Genomic DNA, 11,968 nt, shown 5'->3' with positions numbered 1-11,968 from the left:
AACCCGCTCTCAAGGCTTAGTCCAATCCTGCCTCCGCTCCTGGTTATATATAAAAGGGAAACATTATTTCTTTTGAAAAGGAGGATAACCGCATACATCCGTATATTATTCAAAGCAGGTGAACAAACTCGACCTGGAAAAGAAAACCCCTTTGATATCTTGGTCAGGAAAACATATGCATGACCACTCCTTTCGATATCTTGGTGATGGATGGATATATGCATTTTCTACGGCACCTCCACCTTAGAAAGTGTAACTACTAACCAGTCAACCTATAAGAGATTCATGGCTAAAGAGGAGCGTACCACCTTAAGAACTAACTACAACACATAATCCAGGCAGTTTTTGGATTTTACATCTTAACTTGGAAATTATGAATATTTTTTTAAAAGCAAGTAATGTTTGAAAATCCAGCAATTATTTCACCAACTCTAGCAAACTTTGAAAAATATTTTTTTCTTAAAACCTTGCCTTTTTTGACAGGAACCATTTTCAAAATCCTAAATATTTTATGAAAAAATGCAGATATTTTGGAACTTAGAGAACAAAACTTGTTAATGGGAACATTTTGGAAATTATGAACAATTTTTCAAAAGCGCAAACATTTTAAATAATTCCCAAACATTTTTTGAGTTTTGAGAAAAAATTGAAAAGAGGAATATTTTTAACATTCTGAACAGTTTACAGAAAAAATAGCATTTTTCTGAAATTCTCGTATATTTTTGGAATTTACAAAAAAATATGAAAACACTAGTATTTTCTAAATAAATCAAACATTTTGGGAAACCGCAAACAATTTTTGAAAAACCTGAACTTTTTTGAAAGTTCCAAACATTATTAGAGTTTTGAGAAAAAAATTGTAAACAACAGGAATTCTAACATTCAGAACAATTTCTAGAAAGCAAAAAAAAATTGAAAATCCTGTACATTTTTTGAATTTATAAAAACAATTGAAAATGAATTTTTAAAATGCGGAATAAGTTTTTAAAAGCATGAGCCAATTTTGAATTTCCCCAAAAAATTGAAAGCACAAACATTTTTGTGGAGGTGAAAATCTTTCATCGACACCATGATGAAGATATCATGATTCAACGAGCTGCACTTCTATGGGATTATCTCCGGCCCAAGTACGTTCATCAATCAAGGCTTTCCATCTTCTTGGATGGGTGACTCAAAGCGCTTTCAAAAACCATTATTGATAATGTTTGTGCGGGTGAAAGAGGGACAACATTGTTGCTTCGGTCCAATTGCAGCATATTTACCAAAGTCTTTGAAGAATTTCTTCTGACAGAGATTAATACCGTGAAAAAAGTGTTTCCAAGAGATTTCATGTATCTTAGTTATAGGAGTTACTTTGTATTTTTTTATCTTAAATCTAAATCAGTGTACCTGTAATTGTTGAGTATGCATAAAATTACAGGTGTTTTTTAAAAAGATAAAGATTATGTTTTTTCTATAGATTTTATTTGGTTACGAGCTTCACGGTGTTAGTAATGGCTAACGACAATCAAGTTTTGCGAACATTAAAGTGGCAACGACTAACAAGCCCATGGACCTCTATGGTCGGTGGCATAGGTGCTAGTCATCCTCGTGCAATTCCTTCTGTTATGGTGGCCTTTTTCGAGTGCAAAACTACAATTTGATGAAGATGTCAATTGCAATCACATGTTTGTACATGCACAGCTTGCATGCCGGACCACAAAACAAGAAAGATGAGAACAATGTACCACATGTGCCACACCTTTGGCATTCTCTCGGCAATGAACATCCGTTTTTGTGATGCATGTGGACAGAATCAACACCGAAAGAACAATTTCCAAAGCATATTGAGATTCCAAAAACAACCATGGAGAATAAAGGAGCCGTAAAAGAGAATCGAATGCAATGCCTTTCAAATCGTAGTTGCAATGGTATATGTCAAGATCATGTCGCTTGGACAGAATAAAGACGTCTGGACGAGCATGACCGAAATGGCATTTCGGCCGAAGCCGTGTATGTGGGGAATGATCTATGATGTGATGGATGATTGAACTTATCACAATTTCTTCCTTCAATTGTAAGAGCTCCGCATAAGCATAAATGTTGCCACACAATGGATGCAGTGATGTTCCCATGTCAGGGGCTCATTTATCCTCTCTCGTTTCTCTCTCATCTCCCCATCCCACCATTGAGAGTCGTCTTGGTTCCTCCGAAACCCCTCCCCTCTTCCTCCAGCGACCTCATCGCCCAGAGTGGTGGAGGGAGAGGAGTTTGGGTCTCTATTGTGTATAGTAGCTTAGGTAGGAGACTTTCACCTGGATCTGCCCCGCAAGGCGACTCGCGCTATGTCGTTGATGGGTTGTCTGTTGCTGCTCACGCATAAGAAATGGTGGTCAACCGTGCGGTCTTCGTACTACCATCCATGGTGGAGGTGACGATAGGGCTACCGATCCAACTTCTGCTCCCTAAATGGGGTGGGGTGACTGGGGTCTCATATGATCCAAGCTTTCGACGAGATAAATCCATCATGGGTTGCCCACGCGCTACCGTTATCATTGTCACCGCTCTCACCTGGAGATCGTGTGACCTTGGAATCCACAGCTCGATAGAACACGGATGAGAAGTATTCATCGCCGGCCCAAGAGAGCCACCACATTGGAGGAAGAGGAGAGATAACCATCACTTCACCACGTCAGCGACATCACAACTCTGAAGTCCATGAAGGGTGGCGAAAAACACCGGCGACAGTCACCAGCACCACCCCCCAACACCCCACAACAAGATAAGGATCAAACTTGCCATGGCGAAGACAGGGGCGAGGGACAAAATCTCTCCCCGTACGGCGTCCCTCCGTTGCGAAGACCACGCCTATAGAACACATCGGCCACCGAATCGACAGATCAGGGAGCAAACAACGTCAGAAGCTCGTCGATGACACCACATGTGACCTTGTTTTTTTCGAGAAAACTTTCAATCTATTCATCTTCAATCATGGTAGTACAACGAACACTAGAAATAATAAAAATTACATCCAGATCCGTAGACGACCTAGCGACAACTACAAGCACTGAAGCGAGCCGAAGGTGCGCCACTGTCATCGCCCCTCCCTCGCCGGAGCCGGGCAAACCTTATTGTAGTAGACAGTCAGGAAGTCATCGTGCTAAGGCCCCATAGAACCAACGCGCCAAAACAACAACCGCCGCGGATGAAGAGTGTAGATCAAAAGGATCCAACCTGAAGACACACAAACGAAGACGAACAACGAACAGATCCGAGCAAATCCACCAAAGACATATCCGCCGAAGACACACCTCCACACGCCCACCGATGATGCTAGACGCATCACCGGAACGGGAGCTAGGCGGGGAGACCTTTATTCCATCTTCAGGGAGCCGCCGCCGTCTCGCCTTCCTGAGCAGGACACAAACCCTAACAGAACTCGAAAAAAATATCGAAAAACGGAGTCCTCCCACCGGCAAAGGCCGAGATCCACTCCGCCTCCATGGCCCTCAGGCCACCGGAGACGGGATGGACCGGCGCCGGCGCCGGTGGGAGGCAAAAAAACTCTAGATTTTTTGAGGCGGCGGTTGGCTGGTTTCTCAGCTTTGCGAGTTGGGACGGATTTAGGCCAGCGAATCCACCCACATGTGACCTTGTTGTTGAGACGGGGAACAAGCTCCTACACCATTATTGACGCTGCCACCACCACCACCTTGTTAGTGCCGCCGAGTAGCCTAACCCTAGTATCTAGACATCTTCCACACGGATCGAAGCTCCCTCCACTCCCCCACCGCTGCAACTATGCCCGAAGAGGGAGGGACCGCTGATCCGGCCTTTGGCGGATCCTTCCGTTTTGCTTCTTGTGGTTACTGTTCATGAGAGGGGGCGTAGAAAAATATGTCAACCTCTACAACGCCAAATTAGTTTCATTACATTCATTGTAATATATATTTTCGTACACTACATTTGATATTGTAGATATTACCATATTTTTCTATAGACTTTGTCAAAGCAGAGAAGTTAAACTTAGAATGAATATAGTATTTCAAATATTTTGCAATGGAGGGGTAGGTAAAATGATTTGGTGAGAAAGAGACTAAGATGCCTTGGATGTCTTGGAGTATATATGTTTTTTCGTTGTTACGCCATAGTTCAAATTTAGTATTTATGTAGTCCATGATCATAGCAGATTCCAACAATCCAGCCATGATCTCAAGGATTCAAAAAAATAAAGTATGTACCTAAAAACGGAAATTCTATATTTCTGTCCAGATAGTTTTTATTTTTACCTCCCAGAAAAAGAAGAGAGAAATAGGCATCTCAGTTCAATCAGGCCCTAGATTGAGAAGGAAGCTTCTAGAGCCCTCGCCACGCGCATCTCGGCCGTCCAAACCCACGCTCGACGGTCCCGATGAGCCGCCCGTTGGCGCTCCGCCGCAGAACCCGAGCGGACTGGGCCGGCAGGAAGGAATCGTCCCGGGCCAGTTGCACATGCAGTCCGCGTGCGATCCAAGCCAGAACAGAATATCGCCCACTCGCGCGGCGGCATATCCCTTCCCCACCACGGCTTCTCTCCGCCGCTCGTCCCCACCACAGCCTCCCCTGCACCCGGTCCATACACTCTCCCCAGAGACCTCACGCGCGCCGCACCACCCGGTCCTGGTGGACCGCGCGCAGTCCAAAAGCGCGAGTATCCCAACCCAACCCTAGTCCCGACCCAACCACCCCGGGTAACCATGGCCCCAACCCTAGTCACCCCCACAAAGATCCAATAAAAATCCGCACGGACGCCGCGTCCACCCACCCCTTATGACACCCCGGGCCCACATTTCCGGTCCCCACACCAACGGACCCCTGCAGGCCGCCCTCCGCGACAGGCATCCGCAGGCCCCACATGTCATACAGCCTCGCGTCGGAATGGGTCACGTGCTGCTCGCGTCCACCGGGAACCCAACCCTAGACCTAACCACGGTTCCCGGAACCGCACCGCCCAACCTCCCCGGTTAGCCCCGGCGCCCCCCGATGCCGCCACGCGTCCCGATCGGACGGCTGGGGCTACCCCCGCCCCGGGCCTCGCCGCCTATTTAATCGCACCCGGTCTCCGCTTTCCAGATCACAGAGCCCGAAGCCAAAGGTAATCCAATCCGCACAGAAATCCCCATCCCAAAACCCTAGCCCTCATCCCCGATCCCGGCGAGAGAGATGGCCAACCCGAGGGTGTTCTTCGACATGACCGTCGGCGGCGCGCCGGCGGGGCGCATCGTGATGGAGCTGTACAAGGACGCGGTGCCGCGGACGGTGGAGAACTTCCGCGCGCTCTGCACCGGCGAGAAGGGCGTCGGCAAGAGCGGCAAGCCGCTGCACTACAAGGGCAGCGCCTTCCACCGCGTGATCCCCGACTTCATGTGCCAGGGCGGCGACTTCACCAGGGGCAACGGCACCGGCGGCGAGTCCATCTACGGCGAGAAGTTCGCCGACGAGAAGTTCGTCCACAAGCACACCAAGCCCGGGATCCTCTCCATGGCCAACGCCGGGCCCAACACCAACGGCTCCCAGTTCTTCATCTGCACCGTCCCCTGCAATTGGCTCGACGGCAAGCACGTGGTCTTCGGCGAGGTCGTCGAGGGCATGGACGTCGTCAAGAACATCGAGAAGGTGGGCTCCCGCAGCGGCACCTGCTCCAAGCAGGTCGTCATCGCCGACTGCGGCCAGCTCTAGATCCGCCCGCCCGCCGGTCGCCTTTCGCCGTCGTCGCCGTCGCCCCGTGTGTCCCGTGTCGTGTCGTCGATCTAAATAAGAGAGTCGTGTGTCGTGTGTCGTGTCTTCCCCTGGTCCGTCCGATGAGATCTCCGTGGTTGGTTTAGGAGGGTTTTAGGTGGACTCTTTGGGCCGCTGGATCTGCGTCCGGCGGCCTTGGTTATCTTCCTGTGTCTTCTGCTATCTTACCGTTTGAATGAGATGAACCCGCTATGAATTATCCGTAATTTGTGCTCGTTGGATTCAGTATCCGTTTGTCGCATTCATTCTTTGTCTGGTGCTCCTGACTCCAATGTGTTGGAGCCCGTGTGCTTTTTCTAGTGTTATCCACTCGATTTTCGTGCCGATTCGATCAGAAAACTTAAATTAATCACGTTTCAAATGCTCGACAAAGTTTCTGAACTTCTTCGACACAAAATCTGAACTGTAAATTAGCATTGGTAAAGAAAAAAGGCTCTGCACTTTGTTGAGATGGAACATGGTCTGCTCTCATGTTCCCCCGTACATTCGCTTCGCTTTTCAGAACTGACCTGCTTGCTTAAATCCTGACCCGTTTGGTGTTGCTTGTTTTGCACTGTAATTTTGTTGCTGGATCTTGATTTACGTGATTAGTAATTTATTTATATTACTAATTTTGGAGAACACAATTACCTTGTTGATGCATGGATCTAACAGCATTGGGAGTGAGATCTATCGTGGATCTGAGGCAAAATTAAGATATGCGATGTGATTGATCCAGATATGTATTCTGTTGGCACTTGGATTATATATCCTCTCTCTTGTCAGTTGGATTCTCTTGGCGTCAGGAAGTTTCCCCCTCTCTTTCCAGGCGTGCCCAACTATGAAATTATTCCAATTCATTTGCATTTCATATATTCCATCCTCACTATGCCATACCAAAAACTCCTAAGGCAGATTCGTAAACAAGAAATAAAATGCGATGCATCATTTAGATTGAGCAACTTTACTTTATTTTTGAATAGGATACTACATATCCTGCTTTTTTAGGTGAGAAATCTGTGCCCCTTTTTGACTAGGAAAGTTCTCATTCCCCCTACCACAAGGCGCTAGAAAAGGAGGTATAATTCCAATTTTTATTCCGTTCCATTGGCTGATCTAATTGTAATCGGCCTGTCATATATTCCTTGCCAACTCAACCAGAATATTACCACGAGTAAAAACGCGGCCAGAATTATTCCGGAAAAAAAAAGGCCTAACTAATTCGTGCAAGTAAAGTTATCGCGCTCTCAACCAATTAATACTTCCAAAGTTAAGCACACGTAAAAGAAATCGATGGAAACCATTTCCGCTTCCACGGAAATCGGCGTGGGGCCACAGCGAAGCCTCAGGCACTGGAAGGGGGCAGGGGGTCCCGCCTGGCGGAAAGCCGCGGGGCCCGTGGGGCAGCGTGAGGCGAGTAGACAAAGCGGTGGACGGCGTGCGCGGGCTTCGAGGCGTCCGGTGGAGAGCGAGCCGCTCTCTGGCGCTCTCTTTCCTCCGGCTTTGGCGTTTGTGGCGCTTGAATGGGCGCGGGCCCCACCGGCCCTCGTGTTTGTTTGCGGCAGGGTCGCGTTGGTGGTACGCAGTTCTGACTGGGTCCGGCTCGGCGTCGCATCTTTTCCGCATCGGAGATCGCGTCGCATTGCTTTTTGGGCTGGGCCCGGCGCATGATTGGCCCTCCCCTCCCGGCTTCACTTCACCTAAAAAAACGAAAACCTAGAAACATCAAGAAATTTGAACGAAGGGTGTTCTACTACGTAGAAATATTAGAGGATTTTATGTTTGCAAAAGTTCCATCTCTGTTACAGGATGGGAGCAACGAACGGGCTAGTTGGCTGTGGGACACCCGATTTGCCAAGATGTGTCTTCCATTTGGCAAGATGTTAGTATGTACTAGAATTGTTTCTACTCTAACCGGTAATTGGACTATCTTTTTGAGCAACTAGACTTTATTGATCAACTAACATGGGGCACGCCAAACATGCCTAGCTACACTGTGAGCTTCACCGTTTGAGTTCTTAAATTCATGAACAAAAATGTAGAGAGTGAACGGATCTGCGGACTTCAATTTCTCTGCAGCGCGCGTTCCAGCGAGGAGAGGTTGGAACCGAGGAGAGAGAGGAGGGGGTCAACCGATCGAGGTGGACGGCGTAAGGGACAAGGAAAGTTCGAGCGAGATGACGGCGTGGTTTGCGAACAAAGATAGCAAAGGAGATGTGGGACTTCTCCCACGAGTCGTGACTCGTGTTTTCCCGTCCCCGGGATTAGGCCGGGCAGGGCGAAAGTTTCCCTGCTTGACCAAATGGTCCTTTAGGGTGGGTCGTGAGGTGGTTCCTATTTGGCGCTTCAGACGCCTGTTACTGTGTATTCTACAAACAGGTGCCTGAAGCGTTCACGCGTTAGGCCGACCCAACTAGTTTTTTTTGTGTGTTTTAAATTTGCAAAAATGCTCTCCGAGTGAATCGAACCCATGACCCCCGACTCAACATGTGCTACAGTACCTACAAAGCCGAATAACACGATGTGTTTATATCTTTTCTTTCATTTCTTCTTGTATTATTTTTTTTTGATGAAACTTGCTCAAATCTGTGTTTTCTCTCTTCAAATCGGTGATTTTGTTTTTCATAATTGATGAACTTTTTTCGAATGGATGATTTTTTTTTGAAATTGTGAACTTTTTTCTAAATTCAATGATTTTTTAAAAATGAACTTTTTCAAATTCATTCACTTTTAAAAAAATCCATGATCTATTGAATTCAAGTTTTTTTTTCCTTTTTTGTGGAATTGCTGAACTTTTTTTGAATTGATGGTTTTTTTTATTTCCGACTTTTTTTACTTTTTTCAAAATTCAATGATTTTTTTTAAAAAAATTATGAAGTTTTTAAAAATTCATTCACTTTTTTTTTCAAAATCCATGATCCTTTTTTAATTCATGTTTTCCCCCTTTTTTGTGATTTTTTCGCAAAATCAATCAAGGACATGGGCAGCCCACCATGGGCATCACGTGGGCGCCAGGGAGCTTCTCTGGCGCTTGAAGCGCCGAATAGGAGCTCCCAGGTTGTGACCCATCTTGTCCACCATCTAGATTCCCCCATGGTGCCAATAACACATTGCTGCATCTTGATGAGTGATGTATTGGGTGCATCATCATTCAGCAAATGTGGGTAACATGATAGAAAAAAAAGAGGTCTTGCCTTGGATCTTTAGTTCGCACGATTCTTAAAATTCAGAAATAGAAAAAACTTAAAATTGGAGTAGCATGTTCTCTTCAATCCTATACAATCACAAAGTTTCAATATTTTAAGATCATACTTCCTCCTTCCCAAAATAAGTGTCATTGTTTTGGTACAACTTTGTGCTAATCAGCGACACTTATTTTGGGGCGGATGGAGTAATTGTTTTATGCCGCCAACATAAAAAATAAAGCTGTTGAGTGGATGAAATTTACACGAAAATAGAGTGTGGACCAGTCGACCTATGTAAGTACCATTTTTTCATAACGATCAATGTACCCTAAAATAGCAAAATCTTTGAATTTGAAAGGGTCCTTAGAATATTTGACTTGAAAGAAACCAACATATGTTTTATGAGAAAACTATGGAGGTTATTCAAGTCAAGTTTAGAACAAACAAGGACTTCACAAGACCAAAATATCTCCCAATATTTGCATCTGAGGATTCATACATCTATTTTTCTTCACTAAAGTAGATGGAAGGCAACAAGAAGATCAAATGATTCATCAAGCGGAAAAAATGTAATAAACAGTAATAACATGACCATAACAAAAGACTATGGTTATGTCAATCGGGGCATCCTCTTAGTAAACCCATTTGGCCAGATTTACCAGATTGGGATATTCTTTGTCGATTTGGTCGGATATGTAGAAATATCTGCTTGTAACAAAGCCAACAAGGAAGAATGCATTCATGTTGTCGTGGGAAAAATCCAACATGTGCAGAGAATTTTCATCTTGAATGCCATGTCCAACTAATCATGGTCAGAACAAACAGTATAAAGACAACACCTTCAACAAGGTAACTATTCAAGTGTGTTGGGTGTCACTGTCTGGTCCAACCAGTTAAGGCCGATCACAGATTTTCTTCTTAGACACGAGGTGGTGTTCCCGTCACCATATTTACATTAAATATTCAGAGAGTTACAACACACATCACTCCGCATGAAACCACAATGGTGCCCACTTGAGATAGTCGCAAAGCTAGTTGGTGTGTGGCAATAATCTTGTGACAAATGAGAATTTGGCTAATATCTCCTTTTTGCTAGAGGTTTTGTGGAATTGTTTCTAGTTGGTGGCCGGTAATTAATGTGGTGCCCATTATACAAAGAAAATGTTAAATTAAAGTGAAATGTTCTCTTAAATCCTATAAAATGAAAAGATACAATATTTTGGTTTAATGAAAAAACTATTGAGGTTCTTGTAGTCAAGTTTAGAACAAACTAGAGGAGATCTCTGCATCCAAAGATTCACGAATCTACAAATTTATTAAAGTAGAGGCAAGCCAGCGAGCAAATCAATTGAAGCATCAACAAAGTACATTTCATGTACAATAAATGACATAACGATATCAAAATATGACTAGAAAGAACTACGATCAATTCACTTGTCGTCCGCAACAAAAGCATCAAGAAGGAAGAGTGCATTAGCACATGCATCGTTAAATACAACATGTGTCCAGATTTTCATCCTGAATGCTAGATCCAAGTAAAATCATTCAAGTGTGGCGAGTGTCACCGTGGAGTCAAAACAGTAAAATCCAGATAAATGATTTTCATCTCAAACATGAAACTGTGTTCCAATCACCATGTTTACAACAGTCCACAAGAAATCAACACCGTGTCCAGTTAAGATAGCCACAAAGCAAGCCACCACCGTAACTCCTTGTGGTCGTGCAACAATCCAACACGGGTCATCTGACCAGGAGGAACACCGTACACATGAGAGAGCCACCGATCTGACACCCTCTAATGGAGGAAAACCGTGCCGCACCAATGATAACATTGAAAGAGGAGCAGTTGTGGTGGGTTATAATAGTGCCTCCCACCAGAACAGCTGCCAAGATTTTGCCCGCAACTCACGTTAGAGGTATGGGAGCCCTTTGCACCACTGAGTTGTAAAATTTATAAGAAACAGCGAAACGACTATTCAAGGTTGCCTCACGTTGACGAACTTAATTGGCAGGAGATAAATGATGCAACCCCCAAGCCTCGAGACACGCCGTCACGACCACATATGTCCACGCTTGCGACCATCAATCCTTGCAACACGCTCGCACACATCGTCGATTACCTTTGCCTCCACCATTCAACGAAGGCTCTTCTTGCAGCCCACATGGGATATCACCTAGCCACGCCGACCTGCGACATCCTTCCGAGCGCAATGATAGCCACCGCCTCGACAAACTATATAAATCTTGCCCCAGTGGATCACCTAGAGAAGATTCGGATCGGCGGGGCAGCGTAACATTTCAATTTTCATATGGACCTTTGGTCGCAAACTTTGCATTTATTTTTTCTGATTTCTACAAAATCAAAAGAGTATCTTTTCGAAAAGCATGCTATAGTTCGTGGGTTTTTCACATAGGCCAACGTGTTATGCCGTCCTGCATTTCTCTCCCGGTGCACAAATGAAAATGCTCACATGTAAGCTAACTTTAATTTTTTAGTTGAACTTTAATCTGTTAGCGTGACACGGACTGTGGAAATATTACACCACTAAAATATTTTTGATTTATTTTAGTTAGTCGAGCCTTACTGGCAAAAAGAAAAAGAAAAAGTCGAGGGGTATTTACCCCGGTAAAGTTACCAGTAAAATGAGAAGTGAAAGTGATCGACGTCGTCGGTGTATGCGGTGTACATGTTTTTCTTGTTTTGAGCTGCGTGGTGTACATAGTTGGTGTACCCGTGTTTGTACGTGCTGCTCACACCTGTCTGGTGGGTGGATTGGATTGGATGGTTCGGCCGTGGCATGTGGTTGGGACCAGATGCGCGGCTGCCTGCCGCGGCAGACCCCAACTAAACGCCTCTTGTCACTTTCTCGACCATGTGTTCACTTCACGTATGGACTATGGTCCCAACGATAGCTTTCGAACCAAGCTCGCTGTCACACCACTAACTTCGATGGTGTAGTGGTTTTACTTCGTCGCTGCTTCTCTTCTACTCTAGTACTTCCATCACAGATGTGCATGGTTGCAGTGGCGGAGACAGGGGGTGCCAG

The 11,968-nt window shown here is 45.3% G+C and overlaps 1 protein-coding gene across 1 annotated transcript; it reads left to right on the top strand.

Annotated features, from left to right (window-relative positions):
- The first annotated feature begins 5,088 nt into the window (after window positions 1-5,088).
- LOC119314513 (peptidyl-prolyl cis-trans isomerase) lies at window positions 5,089-5,982 on the top strand. The gene has a single exon (XM_037589221.1). It carries the CDS (start codon window positions 5,182-5,184, stop codon window positions 5,695-5,697), a length of 516 nt encoding a protein of 171 aa, XP_037445118.1. The 5' UTR covers window positions 5,089-5,181; the 3' UTR covers window positions 5,698-5,982.
- Window positions 5,983-11,968: the final 5,986 nt, after the last annotated feature.

The sequence above is a fragment of the Triticum dicoccoides genome, chromosome 6A, assembly GCF_002162155.2.
Source record: "Triticum dicoccoides isolate Atlit2015 ecotype Zavitan chromosome 6A, WEW_v2.0, whole genome shotgun sequence".
NCBI classification, from domain to species: domain Eukaryota; kingdom Viridiplantae; phylum Streptophyta; class Magnoliopsida; order Poales; family Poaceae; genus Triticum; species Triticum dicoccoides.
The sequence above is the reverse complement of the archived record's forward strand: the minus strand, read 5'-3'. Positions and strand labels throughout refer to the sequence as shown.